At 41.6% G+C, this 27,077-nt stretch overlaps 1 protein-coding gene across 2 annotated transcripts in view; it reads left to right on the top strand.

The window, feature by feature from the left end:
- The window catches only part of LOC125897372 (CD2-associated protein), a 260,984-nt gene that overhangs the window by 54,639 nt on the left and 179,268 nt on the right, over positions 1–27,077 (top strand). For both annotated transcript variants that reach the window (XM_049590680.1, XM_049590679.1), the window contains exons 2-3: positions 17,305–17,462; positions 26,178–26,355. In XM_049590680.1, the coding sequence (XP_049446637.1) occupies positions 17,305–17,462; positions 26,178–26,355 (336 nt within the window). The remainder of the gene's footprint in view (positions 1–17,304; positions 17,463–26,177; positions 26,356–27,077) is intronic.

Raw genomic sequence — 27,077 nt, 5'->3', positions numbered from 1 at the left:
TTGCAACCAACTGGCTTGATGCGCGGCCTGCCATCTTTTCTTCTCTTTCTCACATCTGAGCTGTCATGTGATGACATCACATCCAAAAACTTTATCAAATGTCATCTCCTGACAACAGTTAAGGGCAGTTATAAGAGAAACATTGTAGCCTACTATTAGTTTTAAATTGTAATAGTATTAAATTGAAAACTCAACCACACATACATAGGTGCTGGACAAACGCTCATTATTCAGGCATTAAATAAATTATATTTAAGCAATACTACACGAGAGGGAGTGATGTTATACTCGTATATCGTCACGGCTGTGATTGTCAATGGCCTGCGGCCTCGTGCCTATGACCGAATCACAGCCGTGACAATATACGAGTATAACATCACAAGCTCGAGTGTGATATTGTTTTTATACAACAGTTCAACAGTTAAATAAGCAAGGCTGATTAAGAAATGTTGGAAAATGAGGACAAAATAGATAATTTAAGCATTTTATTTGTCTTCCGCCAGCAAAAATAGTTTCCTCAGGACTCCGCTGTCACTGTTGCTATGTAACGCAGACATGGTGCGCCAGGCACTTACTCTTTATACACATTTATCTGCACATTTCCATTAATTGTGCAGCCGGTGAAATAAGTCTCTGGTGACTGCATAATGGACTGTCGCTTCACAGGCACAGCCGACTCTGCCTTCTGATCTGACAGTATGTTGCTTTTCTCCAAGTCACTGAGCTCTGCTGATGAAACACTGACAAACCTGGATGTGTGCTCAGATGGATTCAGCTTCTCCTCTCCCTCATCTTCCTCTGATGACCATTTATAGTTCAATTCAAAACTTATTTTGGGAAATAAATCCATATTTTTGGCTGTTTGACAGTGGATGAATTAATTAGCCTACAACACAACTACTGATCTAACTGACACTAACCGACACTAACCGTCAGTTTTGATTTGATTGTTGATTGCAATGAGCTGTGAGGCGGAGTGATACATACACAGTGAAATAACCGTGATGTTGTACTCCAATATCGTCACGGTTTTACTGTCTCTCGACCAATCAGATTGCAGGGCTGGAACTAACTGTTGTATAATTAATATTATATCAGGCCTCTATAGGCCTATAGGCGTGGCAGATTTTTTGGCTGATTTGGCTTTTGCCTCTCCATTGCACCTGTTGTCAGTTTCATGTGCACCAAAGCAGGTGAAATGGACTCACAATCACTTGTGCTTCCTAACTGGACAGATTGATATCTCTGAAGTTTAACTGACTTGGTGTTATATTGTGACCATTAAGTATTTTTGAGCAGTGTAGTTAGTTACTCAAATTAAGACATTGCACTTAAAACATATGAAAATGTACAAGTACAGCTGTAACTATGAGTCAGTTAATGAATTGACAGAAAATAAATTTGCCACTATTTTGACAATCATTTAAATCTTAAGTTTTTAGGGATTTTTTAAGGATTTTTTTTTTGCTGTTGTTGTTGTTGTTGTTGTTGTTGTTGCTTTTACATTAATGCATGAGTCAGAATAGGATCACATACAGTAGTAGACTACAACAGTCATAGGGAAAACTTTTAGAGAACTTTTACTTAAGTAACATTTTAAATGCAAGAATTTGACTTGTAACCGAGTATTTTTACGGGGTGGTATTGGTCAGTTTTACTAGAGTAAAGGATTTAAATTCTTTCTCTCCCGCTCCAAGACCTCTGGTCAGGGTGAAAGACTCCACTCACATAACCTACCTGCTGCTATGAGAGAGCAGTTAAGATAAAAAAGCACTGTTAAAATCCTCAAAGGCAAGCAGAGCAGGAATGGGAGGCCAAGAAAAAAAGTCACTGTGGCATCTCATGGCGTGCGGATGCGCACAGCAAGCGTGCATACACTAGGCTTGGGCGATTGGATGAATAGCCAATCGGCAATCGCCCATTGGCTCAGTCCATCACGGTTGGTTTCATTTTTGGCAATTTTTTTGGGCGATTTTTGTTATTTTATTTTGGTAAATTAATGGTCTGTCTCCACAGAATTCAACTCGGTACATATAGTCCATAATTAGGCCTACTATGTAGAGCACAATTCAAAGTGTGTGCGTGTTGGAACTGGCAGCTTCACACTGATTTCCGACGAGTCTTTGCCAGTGATGGCAGAGCTGAAAGTTACAGCTGGGCTCCACCGGGCACGTCAGTGGCGCGACACGTCTGCAGCGCGAGTCCCCTAGCAGCTCGCCCCCCTGTTAATCAATTACAGCGGCTCCACCAGCAACGGGAGCGGCGCAACAACTCTCTATTTTAGGATGCTCTTCTATTTTTGTCGCGCTACGCTCCCCTACGCGACCCTCCAGCAGATAAAAACTACATGAAATAATGTGCTAAACGAGCACAATGTGTTTTTTAATGAATAAACCATTATCAGAGGTAATATGTGGTGATTTTTTTCATGCATTTACCCATGTTTATCTGTGACATTGTGTAAATGTCCGTGGCGGACATTTGAAGGTGAGTAGATGACAAACAGTACAGTAAACTTGTAGATAACTCAAATATATGTAATAACTTAGGTGGAAAATGCTTTAACTATCATGGCTCAGCAAACGGTAAACAAGAAGCTTGACGTGACGCTTACGTTTGCAGCTGGTGGAACCTGACCATAACGTTAATTCATAAACCATATTTGAGAACTACATCAAAAAAGATGTGTTGTGCACCCCGATCGTTATAGCAGGACAGGTATGTTATCCCTATCACCCACCTGTTTGCTGATTTAGAGGCTGTGAGCGAATGCGTCCTTCTGCACCCGTCAGACTCTTTTTAAAATGGTGTCGGACAGTCGTCTTCAGCCCATTTTTACAGCTTATTACTCAGCAAAGATCTCAAGGTTATTTATTTTTTTAATGAATAAGAGTATAGCCTATAGGTTGTATGTTTCAGTAAAATTTCAATTCAATAATTTTGACATTAAAGACCACAGTCAGAGGATAAGGCGCAGGTAAATTTATTCAATCAGAATAAACAGTTGGTCGGTCCACAAAAGTAACAGTAGCCTCTGATAACAAATAAGTAAATATAAACGAAGGACATTGGAAAAATAAAGTGCAAAAATCACACAATCACATAAAATAATGATGTCCACTCCTTTGCGCTGTCTTTATAATAATGCCGTTGCGGATGTGGCAAAAAAACTTAAGCTGTTATAGCTGTTCTAAAAGCCTCTCGTAGGCTTATTGCTTGAATAAATAAATACAAATAATAATAAATATAGGCTAAACGAAGAACAGTGGAAAAATAAAGTGCAAAAATCACATAAAATAATAAAGTCCCTTTGCGCTGTCTTTAACTCAAAAACACAGTGTTTTACATGTTTTTGGAGAGGAAAACGAGCATGTTAACCTTATCTGGCTTAAGCAAAGTGCGCATATGGTTAACAATGTTACCAGCCGTGCTAAACACCCTCTCTGATGGCGTGCTTGTTGCCGGTATGCACAAATATTTCCGTGCCATGTTGGACATGAGTGGGCTTGCCAAGCACACTGCAATTTTTTGCTGCATTCATGTGGTGTCGGGAGATCCGAGTTACCGAGTTGTTTTTCGGACATGAGATGGCGTTCATGTGAATTATCCCATTCTGAAAGTCATTTTTCGATTCTTTCCGACATCACATGAATGCAACATCCCCCATCTTTTTTTTTTTTCTCCGCCACACACACAACTACCGAATATATCGGCAACCGCCGGTTGATGGGCTGATGGTGGCCGGTTGGAAATTTTTAACATATCGCCCAACCCTAGCATACACTCACTCACAGATGGTGAACTTATGTTGAGACAAAAGCCAGGAACAGTTATTACACACTGTGGCAGTATCAAAACCTTGCACAAATAAGAGGAGAGCCTGAGAAGCTAGCAGGGCATATATCAGCTCTCTCAGTTGTGACTGTGTGTGCATAACGTTGACACTGGTTGCAGAGCACTTTCAACACTTAATGAGCTGTTGAAAATTAGTTGTTGAGTTGTGTGGGCACGAATATCGCCGTGGGCACGGCGTGTCCGCCCCTGTTGCAACAAATCATATAGTCTCATGTCCTCGAATTTGCAACTTGAGCCAGACTTGAGTCGTGTGTCTTGAGTCCCACACCTCTGCTGGTAACATCTGGGTTTGGCTGGCTGCCATGGCAAAATCTTTGCCACCACAGTAGCCACAGGAGTAAAGTAGCCTACAGTAGCCAGCTTCATATAATAACATAACAATATACTATTTATGGGGTTATGTCATTGTGTCATTTCTGTCTCTACGTGGTCACGCGTTAACAATTCTCCTCTGCTCTCTGTATTGCGCACGGTGGAGTTCCGCCACACACACAGGTGAGCACGCTAGAGCGGCTCGGGCCACATTTTCCTGACCAAACCTGACCCCGAGCCCGGTGCAGTTTGTCAGCTGACAAAGTTATTGTTATGGACAGTGTGTAGCTTAAGTATCCATCCACAGACTGCTGTTACGCACAGACAAACACGCTGCTCGCACAGCAGCGTAGCACGGCACTAATGCTGAGCTTGTGTTGCATTCAGGTGTTGTCACGTAAATAACAACTTCCAGCACTTAAATAGGTCATAGCACAAAACAGCAGCAGCCTTTTTACTTTTATGATATTCAGTACAATTGTATGTTCCTAAATCTTCAGACACCTCATATGTAGGCTAGACAGACATTTCACCTGCTCATTACTGTGCACACATGTACTGTATGTACTTAGTCCTAAAGAGCCCTTCTGGTGCCAGTAGTTACATAGAAACATCCCAGCAGGCTGTGCTTTGCAAGCATACAAAAAAGTTTCGCGCATTTGAAAATTATTTTTCATGCGTGTGCTTCACCTCCGCTGCTACAACTCCATCCTAGGGGAAACACTGCTGTGTGCGTTTTGTGCAACAGGTGGATGTGGTAGTCTACTGGTAGAGTAGAGAGAGAGCTAAGTAGCATTGAAGTAGAGTAGAGTAGAGCAGGGCAGAGAGATGGAAGCAAAGTATATTAAACCCAGTGTTAATACAGCAGAACTGGAGAGAGGGGTGAAAAATAAATAGAGGTGGGCATGGCTCAAGTAGGGCGCAAAATTATAGACGGAGAATGATTGACAAATTTTTCACTTTAAGCCCTGACACTGTCATATTTGTGTAGGAATTAAGCTACAATACATGACATGTTGTTTTAATTAATAAATACAATGTGAATAAAGATTACATAACATAAAAATAACTGCAGTCTTTGTTAATTGATAGCCGCTTAAATTAAACAATTTTTATAGGGCAAGTAAAAACTGACTTCGGGCAAGTTAGATCTCACTGACTTGCCCGACCGGGCAAGTGAAAAAAAAACCTTAGCGTTGAACCCTGCCCCTTCCTTTGGCTAATATTTAGTTTGACCCTCTTGGCCCTCACTGCAGATTACCCTATGTTTTTGTCAGTGAGCAACAGGGCTGGGTGTCGCCACTGATTTCCTGAATTGATATGATTTCGATTCACAGCATCCCAATTTGATTTGATTTCTAATTCCATTGGGGATATTTCAGTTACAAAACCAATTTTTGCTAGTATGTGAAAGAGAATCTCAGAGAAATAATACTGTAAATTTAACAAGGAATTACTTTTTAAAAAAGAATAAATTCACAACAGGAATTAAACAGAATATTTTATTGTTAAATGTTTCTAGAGCAGCAATAGTAACATTAAAACAGCAAAGTCACCATATAAACTTAGTATCTCACTTTAAACAAATTTGAAATATCAATATAATAAATCACATTCCTGACATCACAGTTTTGAGACTTGTGTCTCACTGAGGTGTGGGGTGAAACATCCTGGAGATGGGTGTCAAATAGCTCTCTTTGTTTGAAGACAAAGAGCATGCAGAGAAGAAAAGCCTTCACATGTCCAGTTTAGATTTTAACAAATGGCAAATCATCAGTGGTCCTGTGAATCCCAACAATACTGAATGAAATTTAAGAAGAATCAAGAACACAGACAGTCAGTATCTGTCCTCTTGTCCTCTCTGCTCCTCCCTCTTCTGCTTAGGAGATTCACTGCCTGCAGGTGACATTACCACCAGTCAGTGTTAAAATGCGAGGCAAACTGAACAAAACTGTTTGATATAAACAGTTGTTGTTCCAGCTTGTTAGTAACAATTTGCTATTAGCTGGAAAGCGCTCTGTGCTTGTCTCTAGTATAATATTAGTGGCAGTGGATGACAGACTGCGGACAGAGCAGTCAGAAATATCACTTTTCTACATATTTCCATGTTGCTAAACATGTTTATTGATAAAGTATTGACTTTTTCCTCATGGAGGTTTAATTGCACTCTCAATAACAGCGACGTTGTCCTCAGCTTAAGTTATCTTTACCTCTCTGTCTCCACCGCGTTATATTTACTCGGTGTTTGTGTGTCTGTGTGTGTGAGTAAATGTGGCACGGCAACCCCGACACACAGACAGCAGGCTGTGGCAGCATGATAATAATCACACTGAAACCTAAAAATGTAAGCTTACAGTTACAGATGAAAGAGCTTGTGATGTTGGAGCTTCTCAATACTGCGGCCGTTAATAATTTAGTGGCATGGCCTGCTTACTACCGGCGACATTAACAGGGTTAAAGCTTCACATGGGAAAAAATGTATGTTAAAAGACTGGTCACGAATTGATATCGGGTCATTCAAATGAAGATCAGTTTGAATTGGATGAATCGATTATTTTAACCCAGCCCTAGTGAGCAGTGAGACAGAGCAACAGGATGGCTATGCAGGCTCTTCACTTTCTCCTGCCTGTTAAACCACTGCTCTTATCCTCTATTCAATGTCTTAAAGAGTAAGTGTTTGATGTGGAGGGGAAAGAGGGTCTGAGATCATTGGCCAGGGCCAGTTTCTCCTTGGAGGTTGGCCCAGGCAGCTGTAGTGTTGGGGCCAAGGTTGGTGATGTCAGAATAGAGACACACTCACACACACACACACACACACACACACACACACACACACACACACACACACACACACACCAACCATTGTAACTAAGCCAAGATTAACAGCAGTTACAGTATGCTTGTGTTGCTTGACCAGTGTGGTTTAGTGCTGAATGGCTTTGCTCAGGTGTATGTGGATTGAATACATGTGTATGTTAGAGAGGGAGTTTACTCTTGATGTTTTTGTTTTGGCTGGAAGTCAGCCATGCCAGTTGAGTTTCAAGTTCATGAGTCGTGTTCAAGGGACATAATATGTAGTAAAAGACCTCACTACCAGTTCGTTCTCTGCAGCCCGCTTATTTTTAGAGGCTGCTCAACCTGCTGCACTGGAAGCCCTCAGGCAGTCTGTCACACTCCCTCGCCTCTTTCATGCACTATCCTTGTCTTTGTGATCACTAATGTATTTTAGCCAGTCAGGAAATTACACACATTGCATATTTGGACACGTAAATATAGGGCTGAGGAATATGGCTTAAAAGTGATATTTTTAAGTTGTATCACATTCACAATACACTATCTATCTAAACATGCATAGGCTAAATCTCCTCTAAAGTACTGTAGACTACTAACATACAAAATTACTAAATGGCATGTGAGTGGCATGTAATGTTAAAAAAGTAGCTACTGTCATATAATTAAGTTAAATAAAGTACTAATATAATAAAGTTAAATTAAGTACTGTTATAATAAAGGTTAATGGAATACTGGTATAATTAAGTTAAATAAAGTACAGAACCACTTGTGCTTTTATTCTGACGCACTCTGCTCATTGCGGGCAGGAAGTGTTAATGTTTTTGCTGTGAACTGGAAACTTTGGGGCACCAGTCAGATGCTGAGCAGTTAGCAAAAAGTTCAACTGTTACCGTGACACTGTTTAATACGAGGATTTATGCACTGTTAGCTGGAAACAAATTAAAAGCTCACAAGATCATATAAAAATAGTATTTGTCCCTGGTTCATGGTTGAAATGTGACTGCATGGTAACAGTCATGAGCCAAGCAGATACAAAAAAAAACACACCTGAAATGATCTGGATGGGCAGATGGGTGGGTGTGACGTATCGTGTTTGTGAAACTTTCTTTTTGTGTATGTGTCTGTTTGAGGGAGAGAGCAATAGAACTGAAATGCTGAAGTGAGTCTCAAGCTGGTGACATAAGATAATCATGTGACACTTTGTACTCAGTGTTTGCAATATAGTCATTTTATACATCCCCTGTGGGACAACCTATATATACTATAATGTTTGCATGTATGTAGAAATGTTGTTGTGGATGTTTCTTTGAGTCCTCCCCACGGGATATATTTTAATCTCTTTGACAAACAAGCCAGGAAACAGAAAAAAAAACCCCAACAAGATAGGAATGTGTGATTATGACAAATATAATAGCAACTATATATATATATATATATATATATATATATATATACGAGGTACGTACCTCGGTACACAACTATTAAATATCTTTTACTTATTGCTAACCTTATTAAAACATACCACCCAGGGCTCAACAATAAGGATTGCCCGATTGCCCGGGGCAAGTAAAACTCGCGGTCGGGTATGTAAACTAACAACCTCACTTGCCCGATCGGGCAAGTTGCTAAAAATAGTAAAAGTTAATAACTAATTGAAAAATAAATGTATGAAAGTAAATGTAATTGAAAATAAATGTATTTTAAAACGTGCTCTTCTGCTCTGATGCAGGCGCATGGCAGAGTTCCGCCACACACACAGGTGAGCACGCTAGAGCGGCTTGGGCCGCATTTTCCTGACCAAACCTGACCCCGAGCCCGGTGCAGTTTGTCAGCTGACAAAGTTATTGAAATGGACAGTGTGTAAATACCCACCAACAGACTGCTGTTACGTACAGACAAACACGCTGCTCACACAGCAGCTCAGTACGGCACTCATGATGAGCTTTTGTTGCGTTCAGGCGGTGTCACGTAAATAACAACTTCCAACACTTAAATAGGTCATAGCACAAAACAGTGACTTTTTACTTTATTATTAGTGCTGCACGATTAATCTAATCGCAGTCGCGATGTCAGGCTGTGCGATTACATAACCGCATAAAAAGCTGCGATTTGTGATTTAATGTAGGCTAAATAAATATTAACGTGTGTGCCTGTGAACGTGACTGCCTCTCCTGTAGTGTGTGGAGTTTGTTGACATCACGCCCACAAGCTATCCTGGTGCGTGCAGCCGGCGTGCAGCAGTGACCAACGCAGACGCTGAAGAAGAGCATGAGCTTGACCATGAACAGGCCGAGTTAGTGGCGAAAAAAATGTCTGTTACATGGCGATACTTTGGATTCAGGTACGGCGATGTTGAACAGAAAGACGTGCTGTGTAAGTGTAAAAGTTAAAGTCGCCACGTCCCGCGGCAACATGACCAATCTATATCAGCACTTGAGACAGGACGTGGCGACTTTAACTTTTAAACGTTTACACAGCACGTCTTTCTGTCCAACGTCGCCGTTCCTGAAAGACGTGCTGTGTAAAAGTTTAAAAGTTAAAGTCGCCACGTCCCGCAGCAACACCACCAATCTATATCAACACTTGAGACAACACAGGGAAAAGTAGGAAGACTGCGTGCAAGAGAAAGCCGAGCCGTGTAACGTTAAAGACAATGAGACAACTGAAAGCCGCCAGAGCCTCATAAAACAACATCCAAGCACCAAATGCAAACATTTGTAAGTGTCACAGGGAAATCATGGACTCCATAACAAATGAAAAATTGAGCAATTTTGCTCGGTTTCGGTTTGATATGCTGCTGTGTTGTGCTATGGCGTGCTGGAATTTGTCATTTACGTGACAATGCCTGAACGCAACACAGGCTCGCTCCGCTGTGTGTACAGTTTGTGTTTATGTTTATTTTATTTAAGAAGGGACAGTGCACATTAATTAACTTAATTAACATAATCACTTAAGTCACGTAAATGTGCCAAATTTAGCCTTACAGGCTAATTTTCATCTGCAGCGTGTTTGACTTTGCTCAGTCTGTTGATGGGCATTGACACACTGTCTGTCCATAATAATAACTATGTCAGGTCAGTGCCCCCTGATATAATGTAGGGGAAACATTGAATCAACCCGGTGTTAATACAGCAGAACTGGAGAGAGGGGTGAAAAATAAATAGAGGTGGGCATGGCTCAAGTAGGGCGCAAAATTATAGACGGAGAATGATTGACAAATTTTTCACTTTAAGCCCTGACACTGTCATATTTGTATGGGAATTAAGCTACAGTACATGACATATGTTGTTTTAATTAATAAATACAGTGTGAATAAAGATTACATAACATAAAAATAACTGCAGTCTTTGTTATTTGATAGCCGCTTAAATTAAACAATTTTTATAGGGCAAGTAAAAACTGACTTTGGGCAAGTAGATCTCTGACCAGCTTGCCCGACCGGGCAAGTGAAAAAAAAACCTTAGCGTTGAACCCTGCCACCACAACAGTTAACTCTTTCTACACAGTTTTTTGAATGAAACAAATATATATAAAATCCTGCTTTTTCACATTGTTTGAATGAAAATAGAAATCTAAAAGTGAAAAATAAAATCCTGCTGTTTTTTTAACACATTTTTTTGAATGAAAAATATGAATATACATTTCTGCCTTAATAGTTTTACTCAATTAAAATAAAATGTATAGTGCAGCTGGTCAGCTTTAAAGCCTGCTCAGATTCAGTTTTACTAGGAACTTACTTAGCTCTCCCACTTTGTTAAAGTGCAGTAAACAAAACATGCTTATATCTAAAGTGCAGCTTAAACAATTTTACTCAACTCCAATGGTGTTGGTTATTTCTTTAGCGCGACGTCAGGGAAACGCTCTTTCTTTTTAAATGACGACAACATCGTAGTTTGCACCAGATTGCTTTTTCTAGTCGTGCAGGTTAACGTTCAATCTCGGGTGGTATCGCTTTAGATGCGTTAGTATGTTAGACGTGTTTCCAAGTACATACCCGACCGCTGTTCGGCAGTGTCGGCACACTGCTTTTGTCTTGTCCACTTGTTTATTTCCATCTTCGTATTTTACCCTGAAACCAAAGTGTTCCCGAACGGAGGACTCAAGGTTTGCGGGTGGGTCTTCAGGTTCGTCAGGCTCACTTGCCACATGCCATGTCAAAATGCGAGAATGCGCTGCACAAAGTGAAAGTGGAGATTTATGGGACTCGGTCCGTCACTCAATTATGTCCGTTGGGGAACTAGATATTTTAAATGGTTCAGCTAGCAAAAACGGAGTTAAAATAAAACAAAACAAAATAAAATAATATCCTGTGCCCAGTAATTCGGTACAGGGTCGTGCTGAACCGAAAGTCGCGTACCGAACGGTTCGACACAAATACATTTACCGTTACGGCCCTAATATATATATAGATATATATAGATATATATATATAGAGATATATATATATATATATATATATATATCTCTATATATATATATAGATATATATATCTATATATATCTATATATATATATATCTATAAATAAAATGACCCTAATGTTAACGTTAACCTTCCCGCTGTCTCTTCCTCTCACTTTCATCATGCTGTCATCATCTGAGCAAACAGCATTGAACTTTTCCATGCTCTCATAGCTCCTTAGCTTTGTTTTAAAAAATACATTCTGCATACACCTCTTCATTTTTCTCTGCATCGTCTGCTGCACCGGCACCGCCATCATCGGCGGCGTCCTCACCGGGCGGCTTGTTGAGTATGGTGCTCTTCCAATTAAGCAGACCCAGGTGTGCCAGAAACTTAGTTTCCCACAACTCATAATTCTTCTCATCTCCGTCGAAACATAACCAGTTCAATCAGCTTGCAAGCTCCTTCCTGGGCCCATAATCTGTTGGAGCTGCCATCATAAAAAGGGCTGGATCACTGACTCAAATGTTTTAACTGACGGAGGAATAATCACACGCGGTTTCGTTTGACTGGCATGCACACACAGCTGGGGTACGTCCCAAGTCCCTTAAAATTACTGCTAACCACCTAACCTAGCCACCTTACCTCACTGTTTAGTCCCTCCCACTTAGGAAAACATTTAAGGAGTCAGGAGTTAGGAGTGAGGAGCAAGGATTGCTGATAAGAGACATGAGATGGCCTTACTCTGAAGCGTCACGTAAAGCGACATCCTATTCTGGTGACGGCGGCACCTATGGGCGGCACAGCTGATTCTGCTGCATAACGGAGCCAGCGTTTGCCATACATCCCAAGTCACATTATATTCGCTGATCAAAGCCGTAATCCCCCCACCGTCATGACTTTGGTCACACAGTTTTGCATGTATTACCATTGTTATTGAGTCATTTGCCAAAGTTTGTGGCAATTAAAGAACAATCTGTAGCCCTGCCACTGTCACTGTGATGAGCATCATTATCATTATCATCATTATTATTATCACTATTATTAAATCCATTCGCTATCATTCAACAAGTCAGCTGCTGAGTGAATAAGACATCAGACCTGTCAGTCTACCTCAATCAATTCAATTTTATTTATAAAGTCCAATATCACAAATCACAATTTGCCTCACAGGGCTTTACAGCATACAACATCCCTCTGTCCTTAGGACCCTCACAGCGGATAAGGAAAAACTCAGCAAAAACCCCTTTAATGGGGAAAAAACAGTAGAAACCTCAGGAAGAGCAACTGAGGAGGGATCCCTTGTCTAGGACAGATAGACGTGCAGTAGGCCTAGATGTCGCACAGAACAGATCAACATAATAAATTAACATTAATCCATATGACACAAGGAGACAGAAAGAGAGACAGAGAGAGAGAGAGAGCCACACATCACCGACAGTCCGCTGAACACCGCAACGGGTTGTGAATGAAATAAACTTAATTGCAGCATGACAGTCTTGCACGAAATATCATTAACGTTACTCTTTGTAGTCACGTAGGCATGTGAATTACAGCGTTTCATTGCAAAGAATGCATGTAACGGGTACACTTGTGCTGTTTCTTCGCCATCTCGTTCAAATGAGCCAGACGTAGGTATTTATACGTCATGGCCTCAAGCTGAAAAAGACTTCCTGTTAGGAACCTCTTGTGTTACCTTACTCATCGCACCTAACAGATCCCTCCTAACGCCTAATGCTAACTCCTTACTGGCAGGAATAAGAGACATGAGACGGCCTTAAAGATGGCGGAGCTCGAACGACTTCTGGTTCAAGTAAGGAGTTAGGAGTTAGCAGTATAAAATAAGAGACTTGGGACGTACCCCTGGAACGGGCAAGCAGTCATTTATTAATTTGCAACACCTGCTACCTGTTTTCCACGCCCCCTCTCCCGACAACCTGGTCTGTGTAAGAGCGCATTCAAGATCAACAGTATTCAACACACTTTAAATTATTTTTATGTGTAGGTGAAGACAGACCTGAGGAACTGGCTGCAGGGGGACCATCTGGCTGCATGCATGCTACTCAGCATCAATGGGCCACCTCTGAACGAGTTTCCGTACAACAGAGCCTTAGAGCTTTTTTTCCAAAAAAATCAAGAAAAATAAAGTGCTCTCAGCCAAGCTGCAAACTGTGCCATTAGATTATGCTCCAGTTGTGTAGTGAAAAAATGGTGTATTTATAAAACCATTCAGTTTTAAGTTGTCATAATTTCACATCTCAAATTTCTCGTCTCACAGGAGACAGGAAGAGATTAGGCTACAGTTGTGTATGTAGTTGTGCTACCGTTGTGTAGTGAATCAGAGTTGGGCGGTATCCACATTTTGTTACTGTTAAACCTTCCCCACATTTTCCCGGGGTATACGATATTACCGTGACTAATTAAAAATCACTTTAAAGGGCTCAGAGGGAGTCGCCAAAATGTCGTCTTGTGCCTATACTGTTCAGAAACAGAATAGCAAACATTACATAGGCCTAAGAATACTGAAAAATAACAACAAAACATGTACAACATTAACAACTTTTATTAACAAATATTAGCCAAAAAAAAGTGCAAATGCAGCAGTCAACCAAACGGAATGAAATAACAACAAATTGTCTGTGGGCTACAGTCCACTTCCAAAAAAGTAACAATAAATAACCAAGGCAGTATCGATAATGTGTGCTCTACAGCGTATCCTCAGACTGCGACGGGTACTGTCCAATGGTTTATTTTTCGAGCCTACCTTTAGTTTGAAAAGTTCTGCCTCTCAAAGTCCGAGCTTTTTTGTCCATCAGAACAGGCTACTCCTCATTGAAAATGGCATATACACAAAGTATAATGATAACTATAGCAGCATCATTGGCTGGCTCCATCACATTTCCACCAGAGAAGGAGGTCTTTGTCTCCCGGAATAACAGGCTCGCGACAACAGGCAGTTATTTCTGCTCCTGCTCGCTCCTGTATGGTGCCGACCGGACCTGCCACTGCATCGGCTCTTCTTTGAAGGAGACTGCCCAGAGTCATCTGTTTCCCGGTGGTTCGGGTTGCGCTACTCCCTCCACCACTGGAAGTGCTGCTACTGCTGCTTGCAGAAGTTGTGAAGTTGTGTTTTTGTTTTTGCAACCAACTGGCTTGATGCGTGGCTTGCCATGTTTTCTTCTCTTTCTCACGTCCGAGCTGTCACGTGACGATGTCACATCCAAAAGCTTTATCAAATGTCATCTCCTGACAGCAGTTAAAGGGATAGTGCACCCAAAAATGAAAATTCAGCCATTATCTTCTCACCCATATGCTGACAGAGGCCCTGGCGAAGTTTTAGAGTCCTCACATCCCTTGCGGAGATCGGCAGGGGGAGCGGCTAGCACACCTAATGGCTGACGGCGCCCCAGACTAACGTCCAAGAACACAAAATTGAAGCCACAAAATATCTCCAACATGCTCATCCGTAGTGATACAAGTGTCCTGAAGCCCCGACATAAAACATTGTCTCGAAAAACGTCATTTGACACTGTTTTTAGCCTCGCTGTAGCCTGTAGCTCTGACTGCTTCTCTGTGCTCTGCGCTCACCTATTTATTTAGCTCCTTTAACTTTAGCTTATATTGTAGTTATGCTATGTAACGTGTGAAATAGAGTATGGTGAATGTGCTAGGAAAGGTAGTATCAGCCCTGCTTCTACCTAGAGCTTCCATGTACGGAGCCTGGGTTTGGTTGAAGGTGGCAGTGCTGTTTGGGCTGAGAAAGCCATGCGTAAGTAAGGTAAAGGAGGTTATTGGGTTGGTGGAGGGAGGGGAGCAGTGAGACCTGGCATTAGGGGAGTGTCTCTGGGACGCTAGAGATCACTGTCTAGCCTCCTGGAGGTGTCGTGGGACCAACTAGACGAAACACTGGTGAAAGGAGGTTCCCACCCGATGACCCCAAAGACATGCTAGTTATCACTGCTCATTGGTTTGTATAGTTTAGCCTTGCCATATTAGCTTATCATAGGGCTTAGGTTTTTCACTGAGTGTTGATCCTTTCTCTAGAGCACAAACTTCTTGTGTTTATTTGAACATGAAAAAACATTCAGTTAGAAGTAGTCATAATTTCACATTTCAAATTTCACTTGAGGATAAACTGAGCAGATATTTGTGGTCACAGGTCAAGGTCACTGTGACCTTGTCTGTCTCATTCTTGTGAATGCTATATCTCAGGAACACTTGAGGGGAATTTATTCAAATTTGGCACAAAGGTTCACTTGTAGGCTGTAAGGTGAATCAGAAAAGGTCTCACAGAAACTGATTTCCGCTCCGAAATCTGGGGACTACACGATCTTTACTTCATAAAAAAGATCGATACATGTTCAGCTAATCAGCGGGAGTTCGTAGCTCATAACCCCGCAAGAGTCCTGTGATTGGAGTCGTAATTCGGCACTTGTTGCGTCTGAACGTAATGATCAGTTCCGCCTGAGCGTAATGAGATTTGGTACGCGAGTGGTGGCACGGCCGTCACGTGATAGCGCTACACCAATAAGGTACCCGCATTTCGTGTCGCAATGGTTTCATTCAGCAGAGGAAAACAGACCCGGAAGTCGTCAAAAGGGATCAGAAATGAGCTGAAGCGGCGCTCTTCACATCACTGTGTCCATGAAACATGATGAGACAAATAGACAATAAGGTGAACTAAACAAAAATGTCTTAAAACACATTTGATTCAATACCTGGGCATGACCGACGTATTATTACATAGACAGCTGTCCAGTACGGAATACGAGAACGGCCATGTATTTTTTTTTGTGCACTGTTATCTTGTGATAACGACTTATTATTTCGCTATCTTGATATAACAAAGATTGTTTTCTCATGATAACGAATTAATTATCTCGTTATCTTTATATAACAAAGATTGTTTTCCCGTGATAATTGTCAAGTCTGATGATTGCGCACTGGTTAATGTGATTGTCTTGATTTCAGCCTACAAGAGCTGCCGTGGTCCTGCCAGATGCCTCCTGCTGTTATCATTAGTCACACTTCTACTGTTACTATTAAACGCTGGGGCGATTATTTCCTCATTCATTGCCTCAAGGAGGGACAGCCCTGCAAGCAGGGAGAGAGCAGCTCGCGAGGGCTGCTCTCTCCCTGCCTGCAGGGTGAGGGACTGTTTGCGCTTTTTGTTTGGGTCGGTGGTGAAGTGGCGCACATGACTCGTGCTATGGACGGACGGACAGACAGCCAGCCACGTATCTAAAACAGGTAATACATCTGGCTACATCTTTCCCACATCAAATATCCGTGATCACCTACACCCGCGTGCGTGAAAGCGCACACAATTCCGTGTCCTCTCACCGCGGATGCTGTGATTTGATGGCCCGGTACTCATTGTAGCCCACTCAGGACAGTAACTTTGGCTGCCAGTGTTACTATTTACTGTGATATTTGCCAGACATTTTAATAGGAGCTCAGCCAATCACTGTAGATGCTTGTCCAGAAGTTCAGAATCTATTTTTGCTTATTGTATCTATAAAATTGCTCCCCACTTTACGGTTTTTCCTACCAGAATTATAAGGCTTGTTTTTCACTATTATGTTTTATTATTCTGTAGTAGATGGTGGAAAAATTTTTAACATGAAATTGGAATTTGCTAAGTTGCTGCTATTGTTTATTTTAAGGTGTCACTTTGGTATGTAGTTGTGTTGTATGTCTTATTGTTTCTCATGTCACTCCCTTCAAACCCTTCCTGTCCCTAAATGTCTTTATCATATCGCTGTGATCCTCATGACCTTCCTCCCACTGTCTTTCCCTTTCTTTCTACTTGTGTTTCTCTTTTCTGTCGTCTGTCTCACCTCCTGTTGCTTCTTGTACTGCCTTCATCTTTTTCTTGCACCATTCTTCCCCCTTCATTTTCTTTTCCTCTCCTCTGTTTTCTCCCTCATCCTGTCTGGAGTAGAAGTTGTGGTGGAGTATGAGTACGACGCACTCCATGATGACGAGCTGACCCTGCGACTGGGTGACATCATCAAGAATGTGCGGTATATAGAGGAGGATGGCTGGATGGAGGGAGACCTCAACGGGAAAAGGGGCCTCTTCCCCGACAACTTTGTTAAGGTGAGAGGAAGACAGTTTAGTTTATGTTCACTTGATATCATGCCACTTAGTTGATTATAGTAACTCTTGAATTATGATAGACTTAGCCTGTTTACACTGTAGAGCTGACCTTGCACTTCCTCTTAGGTTTCAAACGCTGTTGTTTTATCAGAGATAATCCTACTGAGGCTGTGAGCATTATCAGGCTGTGACAGAGTGTTGCTCACATGCTACAGCAGATGTGATGGATTTCTAAAGTGCAACACACACTGCCGCCGGCGAGGCACTGTGACTGTCAAGTGCTGGCCCCCAACACACATTGGCAGCGATGCGCAGCGGCGCGCAGCGGCGCGCAGCGGCACCGGCGACACTAAAGTGTATTTCCCACCCCAGCCCGCTGGGTGGCTCTACCTACACTAGTTACCAACGGTTGTCAACTGCTAGTAATGGAAGAAGAAGAGGAAAAACTTTGAGGCAACAACAACTTGGATTTCACGGGTGAGTTGCTTATCAAAATAGTCTAATTAAAAATCTGAAAAACTTAAGTTGATACTATGGCGGCCGAGACGTACATAAAAGGCTTTTCTCGCAGTGGGTTTGTTCATAGAATATAATGGAGACGGGCGTTTTGACGCGCGGTGTGTGTTGCACTTAAGAGTCAAATCTGAATTGTTCTATGCTTGGTTGACAAGATATGTCTTTGTTGAATCACTTGAATGCGTTCAATTTTTTTTTTTAAAGAAATTGAGAGGTTTTAGTAGACTTGCACCGATTACAATTTTTTGGGCTGATCCTGATTTCCGAATTGCAGAGTGTTTGGACGGCCGATTCCGATTTTGGCAGATTCTAATTTCATTTTTTTCAAACCACTTTACAGCACACAAGATATTGCAATATTTTCTATCTTTCCTTTATTAGAACATTTTAACCAAGATACAACCAGCTTTTCAATACAAACAAACAACAACAGTGGCACAGGTTAAGAACATTTTCCTTTTTGCTCAAATATAACTTTAGGTACAGTATTAAAATAAATAAGTAGAACAGGCATACATAAATAAAAACGTATATAAATAAAATAATTCCTGGTGTATAGCATTTGTGGACAATTTCTTGAATAGACAAAAATTCCATACGGCCAACATGGTGAAGGTCACCTGTACGAAAGCCCTTAGCCCTGAGGATGTGCCCGCCAGTAAGCACGCAGACATGCGCATCTTCGGCACGCGGACATGCGCATCTTTGGCACGCGGACACACACCTCGTCAGTTTCAAGTGGCACAGTGCAGCAGTGAGAGCTCCGCAGTTAACACGGACAGTTAACAACTTTCTCCTTCTCTCTTTTGATGTGTTGGCGTGAATGATTAAGGTGAGAAGCCATATTTGTAATCGAGTGTAAAGCTGTTTTTCCTTTTGTTTATTTCAGAACCACACACATACACACTTGTTGATAACCTCCTGCATTGAAAATGAAAGTATCCATTCGAACCTGATTCTCTGGCCGGAATCATTTACTCCATAGTTGTCCTACCCAAACCAGTGTGTCCCTGAGGTCCCCTTCCTCAGCATTGCCCAAGACGTGAATTGCACATGTGCGTGCGTGTGTGTGTGCTGCCGACGTTACATGATGTCAGTCATGCGGTGCAGGTCACAGGTCATGGCTGATCACGTGAAAACTGGCCCAATTCTGAGAACTGCCAATTAATTGTTTCAAATTTAGGTTTTAGTCTAGCCTTTATCAGAATTTATATAACAACTAATAAGCAAATGGACCTTGGGTTTTCTGCCTTTAGCCTGCATGGTAGTGATAACACTAGATTGAAAGAATCAGTTAGTGCAGTTTGATGCTGGATCATCATGGTTAGAAAAAAATCTTTGTGATTGTCATCAACAATGAAAATTAGTTGATAAGAATTTTGATGCTTTTAGGACAACACCAATTTTGTCTGTTCCAAGTAGAGCTGAGCAATGTATTGAATTAAATTAATTAATTCAAATTTTTGTTTTTTCATAATGTGTAAAATATCTACAATGTGAAAGTCAAGTTATAACATGCACAAAAAAATTACTTTCAGTCAAAGTAACCTCAATAAAAGCTGGTTACATTAGCCTGCTTGAGTCAAGACAGTCTCCCCAGCAAGCATTTTTTGGTTTAAAAAACGTCTAATAGCCGTCTACATGAAGACCTGACATCTAGGCTAAATCACGGCTGAATTTGGGCTGTCAGTGAAAATTTGGTAGACGTCTAACCATAGCCAAAGTGTAGACGTCATCAATTATACGGCTATGTAGAGACCATGTCCAAAAAATGGAGATAAACATAATTTACTTACTGTTGACTCTCCATACGTGATTGAATATCATACCGCACGGCATCTGCAATGGTGAAAATTACATTTAATTAATTTCAAAATTAAATCGGCTAGATTTGGGTTACATGTAGCTAGACTAAATCGGAGCTAAGTATAGCCAATACATTTAAATCACGACTATTGCTTGCTGGGTCATTCACTGTGAACCTGCTGCAGTTTACAGTTAAAGTAAAGCACTGGCAATAGCCATGGCCGGAGGCATGATATCAGTCAGTCCGTCAGTCTGTCCCTCCATCCGCCTATCCGTCCAGCCATCCCATCCTTTCGAAGGCGATATCTCAAGAACAGCTTGGGGGAATTTTTTGAAATTTGGCACAAATGTACACTTGGACTTGAATAATGAACTGATTAGTCTTTGGTAGTCAAAGGTCAGTGTGACTTCATCTGTCTCATTCTTGTGAACATCATATCACAAGAATACATTAATGTAATTTCTTTAAATTGACATGAATGTCCACTTGGAGTAAAGCATAAATTGATTACAATTAGGGGTGCACCGAAATGAAAATTTGTGGCTGAAGCCGAATAATATTAAACGCTTGGCCGAATGCCGTTGTTTAGTTTTTCATTAGTTTTTGCAGATGAACCCCCTCCAGATTAGTGTTGTCATGGTACCAAAATTGGACCCACGGTACGATACCAGTGAAAGTATCACGGTTCTGAGTAGTATCAGGATACCACAGCAAAAGTGAGGCAGATGTGCCTTTTGTCATTTATAAAAAGATAAATCACTTTTCTATAGTACATCAATGATATTTCAATGGAACAAATTATTTATTGACTTCTCTTCCCTGAAGTCCCTTCATACTGTAAGTAAAGAACAGTCCCTAAAGTGCAGTGAGGTTTGTGGACCGTTACCTGCCACAAAGAGAAAAATGTGAACGGCTCGTTTCTCCTCTGATACGCCACATACTGTGTGCAGCCATGGCTCGGCTGTTCAGGTACTTTTGGGCAGTCATGACAACACGTTATTCACCTGGAGCCGGACTTCTCTGTCGCCGGGAAACCGTTATCATGCGCCGCCGTTCAACCCACAACCAGCGGGATTCGCCGTTTCGTTTCGCTGCTGGTTGAACTCTGTACTCATACAGCATGCTGAATGATTTATTTTGCCCGAACAAAACTATTTTTAGTCGCAAATGCCAGTGCGGTGAATATCGCCACACTGCCGACATTTTACTCTGTCCGTCACCTCACGCTGTTTGATTGCGTTATCAAAACATGCCGCTATTATTCGGCCTTGCTTTTCACTTATTCCACCGAATACCGAACGTGTGTTTTTTTTGCAACATTCAGCCGAATATATTCAGTTACCGAATATTCGGTGCATCCCTAATTAGAATTTTGTGGTTGAAGGTCAAAGGTGAAAGTTGGTGTGACCTTACAAAAAATTTTTTGGCCATAACTCATGAATTCTCACAAAACTTCAGATACATATCTAATTCGGTACAATATTGAAGTGTCAACATTTTTTATCCAAAAGGTCATTTGAACAAAAGGGTGTTTTTGTTTTGCAAAAACACTTTTCTGGCTATTATTCAATGTCAGAACTCTGGACCAGAAGGTTAAGACATCTGGTCAGATGAGCAAAAGAAAGAGCCCAAAAAAGTTAATAACTTACAAATGATGGCAAAAAGGTAGTTTCTTACAACCCTAGAATTAAGATAAAAATATTCACAAATGAAAAAACACTTCTGATTGCTGATAAGTAGTGTTTAACTTTTGATTCAACACTAAAAATTAAAACCCTCGGCGCGCACTACAGCGCAAGCAGACAGATGCGCGAGTCAGAGCAGCATGTGTCATGGACACATTTTATCATTATTTTGAGTCACATTGTTGAAAGAATTTAGTTGTCTGTGTTCAAGCAGGATAATAGGTCTCCATTCATTGCACGTCAGGCTTTCTATTTCCTTGTCGGAGATGGTGTTGCGTTCAAGGTACATATATACATCTATATATATATATATATATATACAGTACAGGCCAAAAGTTTGGACACACCTTCTCATTCAATGCGTTTTCTTCATTTTCATGACTATTTACATTGTAGATTCTCACTGAAGGCATCAAAACTATGAATGAACACATGTGGAGTTATGTACTTAACAAAAAAAGGTGAAATAACTGAAAACATGTTTTATATTCTAGTTTCTTCAAAATAGCCACCCTTTGCTCTGATTACTGCTTTGCACACTCTTGGCATTCTCTCCATGAGCTTCAAGAGGTAGTCACCTGAAATGGTTTCCACTTCACAGGTGTGCCTTATCAGGGTTAATTAGTGGAATTTCTTGCTTTATCAATGGGGTTGGGACCATCAGTTGTGTTGTGCAGAAGTCAGGTTAATACACAGCCGACAGCCCTATTGGACAACTGTTAAAATTCATATTATGGCAAGAACCAATCAGCTAACTAAAGAAAAACGAGTGGCCATCATTACTTTAAGAAATGAAGGTCAGTCAGTCTGGAAACACACATGAGGACCGACCCAGGAAAGGAAGACCAAGAGTCACCTCTGCTTCTGAGGATAAGTTCATCCAAGTCACCAGCCTCAGAAATCGCAAGTTAACAGCAGCTCAGATCAGAGACCAGATGAATGCCACACAGAGTTCTAGCAGCAGACCCATCTCTAGAACAACTGTTAAGAGGAGACTGCGCGAATCAGGCCTTCATGGTCAAATAGCTGCTAGGAAACCACTGCTAAGGAGAGGCAACAAGCAGAAGAGATTTGTTTGGGCCAAGAAACACAAGGAATGGACATTAGACCAGTGGAAATCTGTGCTTTGGTCTGATGAGTCCAAATTTGAGCTCTTTGGTTCCAACCGCCGTGTCTTTGTGAGACGCAGAAAAGGTGAACGGATGGATTCCACATGCCTGGTTCCCACTGTGAAGCATGGAGGAGGAGGTGTGATGGTGTGGGGGTGTTTTGCTGGTGACACTGTTTGGGATTTATTCAAAATTGAAGGCACACTGAACCAGCATGGCTACCACAGCATCCTGCAGCGACAAGCCATCCCATCCGGTTTGCGTGTAGTTGGACAATCATTTATTTTTCAACAGGACAATGACCCCAAACACACCTCCAGGCTGTGTAAGGGCTATTTGACCAAGAAGGAGAGTGATGGAGTGCTGCGGCAGATGACCTGGCCTCCACAGTCACCGGACCTGAACCCAATCGAGATGGTTTGGGGTGAGCTGGACCGCAGAGTGAAGGCAAAGGGGCCAACAAGTGCTAAACACCTCTGGGAACTCCTTCAAGACTGTTGGAAAACCATTTCAGGTGACCCACCTTTGAAGCTCATGGAGAGAATGCCAAGAGTGTGCAAAGCAGTAATCAGAGCAAAGGGTGGCTATTTTGAAGAAACTAGAATATAAAACATGTTTTCAGTTATTTCACCTTTTTTTGTTAAGTACATAACGCCACATGTGTTCATTCATAGTTTTGATGCCTTCAGTGAGAATCTACAATGTAAATAGTCATGATAATAAAGAAAACGCATTGAATGAGAAGGTGTGTCCAAACTTTTGGCCTGTACTGTATATGTGTGTGTGTGTGTGTGTGTGTGTGTGTGTGTGTGTGTGTAGCCCATAGCCCCACCTCCCCCACAGAGACAAAGACACTCGATGACAAGAGCTTTCCCTACATTTATTACACTAATGAACCAACTCACCTGGCTGCCAAACAATGCATGATAGTGAACGCTCTTGTCATCCAGTCTCTTTGGTAGAGAGAGATGTAGGAAAACAAACACGCATGGATATGGCAATTAATAGTGGGCGGAAAAGTTACCATCTCCCTTTAAATTTATTGTGCAATTAATCGACTTATCGCGTATTGCAACAGGCCTAGGCACAGCTCATGGTGTATAAGGCTAGTAACTCCACAGTGGAGGCGCCGCATTATTATCCATTGGCTATTCACCCTAGATTGTAACTAACACCTCCTGTAGTTATCAACATTTCTACCTTGTTTATGGTTTTCTGTTAAGCCTGATTGAATATACATTGCTAAACTGGAAATTTAGCCAGCTCAACATCAACTGCTAAGAACTCGGAATAGTAGCCGATTCTAACATTTAGCATAACCTAGGTACTGCTTTACTTGACTCTGCTGGTCAGAGCATATCAACAGAGGGTTACACAAAAGTTTTACTCTGTTTAATCCTTGCCACTTTCCCAAAGGCCAAATTTTACTTTATTCATTTTGTCAATGAATGCTGCATAGCTAATGTTAGCTAGCTTTTTTTTTTTTTTCTTTTTTGTTAACTTTTCTTCTTCTTTGCACTGCCAACAGGAGTGGGAGTGGGAGGTCTGGGATCTCTGCTCGATGCACAACCTGTAAATTGTGGTAGTACATACAATTACCATAAAACAACATTACATTTTTTTTAGTTGTGTGGTGTGCAGAAAAATATTTTTTCTCTTACCTTCCTCAGCATCTGTACTGGCAACAGATGTTACAGTAGAGGAACTAGTGGGCCTACATGGCGGTGGCTCCCTATGATGTGTGTCTGAAATCACAGTAACATAACGATGTGTAAGATACTCTCTTGAGCCAGTCCCCTCCCCCTCCTCCAGTCCATGTCACTTCAGAATCAGAATCAGTTTTATTGCAAATTAGCTTTTCACATACAACGAATTTGGCTTGGTGTATTGGTGCATAACAAAGAATATAAAATATATAAAAAATATAAAGTAATTAGAAGCATGCGTATAGAAAGGAAATACTATCAACAATTAAATATAAAATCTGAATGCAAATAGCAATAGTAATAGTAATATAAAAAAAATATTAAAAACACATAACCTCCTTCCCTTCCTAACCCTCAATTCATCTCTCACTACAGGACACTTTATCAGATTGCCTCTTGAGTAAAAAAATAAAGCAGTCAAAATCTGTCTGGAGTGTCTTGGGACAAGGCTGTTGATCCAGACGGCAACCATTCATCTGACGAATCCAGATCAGTTTCACTGAATTCATCTGACCCTGCAGTGTTTGCTGTTGTTGGGCTGGGATGCTGGGATGAAACACGACTAGATTGCCGTGAGCGACGCCGAACTTCACCGTTCGGCCCAGGCTGGTCGTCAGTGTTCTCTGTGGCCGTTGGCGACTTTGTAAACAATCTTTTAGAGGGCGCCTGTAGTCTCCGTGGCTTCAGTTGCCTAGATTGCTCTTCTCCATGGTCTCCATCAGAGTCGCTGTGATCTGAAGAGTCCTTTTTTACAATTGCTGGAGTCAATTGCTTAGCAGCATTTAGTTGGAGAAAATTATAGCCCATCCAGATTTCAATGGCAGAGAGCCATGAAAGTCTTTCCTCTGCCTCATTCACCTGTTGTCGGGTGTCCTTAAGCTCTTGTTTAATCAGTTTTACGTCCTGGCTCAGGTCAGTAAAGGCTTTCTTCGTTTCAGATCGGAATTCTTTGAAATCCTTACTCATATGTTCCAGTTTATCCATGATTTCGTCCGTGAATCTTTGGAGCAGCTGTTGCATCATGCGTTCTTCTGGATTTTGTTTGTTTGTTTTTACTGTTTTTCTTGCACTTTCCTTGAAGACTGAGCAACAGATCCAGAGTGCAGCTTCACAACCTTTTAAAGCCAAGCAGTTTAGTAAAAATGGTGCAGGATTTTCCCCATTTTTAGCATTTTACAAGGAACTTTTAACTGGATATGCAAAAGTCTCTCGTTTCTACTGATGTCTGTGCGTGACCTACAACAGCAAATGAGACCATCGGTGTGAAGATAAGCTATTTCCATATAGCATATATCCATACCTTTAGGAAACTGTCTCCAGGTCCGCCCCAGGTCGCTTCCAGGACGAAACGATTTACGGCACTCAGACGGCACACGTCATCTTACCTAGCTGCTTACATTTATAGTGTCTCTTTGAAATAGTTGCTATTCCTCCTCCTCGACCTGATGTCCGCGGCAGAGCATGTGAGCGGAGTGGACCGGGTGAAAATCTCCGCTCCTCGCTAGCAGACCTGTCACTTTGCGCCGCTCGTCTGCTCCGCTTGGTTCTGCGCATTCTTCGCTCTGCTCCGGTCCACTCCATCATAAATTTTATCCCAGCCGACCGCTGCGTTTACCCCGGAGGCGGTGGCGCTTATGCCACCCAGACGCGTGGAACTTTGCCGTGTGCAATGCAGAGAGCGTAATGGTAAGGGAAACACTGGTAAACACTGTATAATGGTATGAATAGTTGATGCATCTGTGTATTCTGAAATGTAATTAGGAATAGAAACCAATATTCAGAATATGTTTGGACATGTTGGGGTTAGAATAATAATTTAATGATAGTAACATTATAGAATGCTGGGAAAGAATGCTTCCCACTTACTGCTGTGTTTCTGGTATTTTCTTTAGGAACTGAAGAAGGAATCCAAAGACGTCAAGGAAACAATGAGTGAGCCAAAAGAGGAAGCCTCTCAGCCTCCGAGGAGAGAGAAGAGTGCAGGAAATGTGGCCAACCTGGTTCAGAGGATGAGCACTATCGGCATCCCAACTGGTGGCTTCCTGCCTCAGCCACCAGCCGCTGCAAAGAGTAAGATGCTGTCCTTTTGTTTGGGTGAAAGATATCTGTAAATACAATGCTAAATTCCAAAAACTTGGGACACTATGTGAAACGTGTATAAAAACAGAATGTGCTGATTTGCAAATCCATACACTACTGAGACAATTTATTCAATGTTCAGACTGATACTGAATTTTGTTGTTTGTTGTAAATATACACTCATTCTGAATTTGATGCTTCTAGTACATTCCAAAAAAAGTCTGGAGCAGGGCAATAAAAGATGGACAGGTGTGGAATGCACCTCTTTGGAACATTCCACAGGTAAATGGGTTAATTGGTGTTAGTATTATGATTGGGTAAGTAAGTCGCGTCATCAAAATACTTAGTTGTTCACAAGCAAGGATGGCGTGAGGTTCACCAGTTTGTGAAAAATTGTGTGGGCAAACAGACAGTTTCTCATCACACAGTTGTGTGGGTGGCTGTGGCTCAGAGATAGAGTGGGCCGTCCACCAATCGGAAGCTCAGCGGTTTGATCCCTGGCTCCTCCAGCCTATATGTCGAAGCATCCTTGAGCACCAAATTGCTCCCGATGGCTGTTCCATTGATGTGTGAATGTGTTAAAAACTGAGTAGCATTTGGCACCTTGTATGATAACCTCGGCCACCAGTATATGAATGTGTGTGTGAATGGGTGAATGTGACTCTCAGTGTAAAAAGCGTTTTGGAAAAAGTGGTCGGATGACTAGAAAGGTG

The sequence above is a fragment of the Epinephelus fuscoguttatus genome, linkage group LG11, assembly GCF_011397635.1.
Source record: "Epinephelus fuscoguttatus linkage group LG11, E.fuscoguttatus.final_Chr_v1".
Lineage (NCBI taxonomy): Eukaryota > Metazoa > Chordata > Actinopteri > Perciformes > Serranidae > Epinephelus > Epinephelus fuscoguttatus.
Note: the sequence above shows the minus strand (reverse complement) of the source record. Positions and strands in the feature narration are given on the sequence as shown.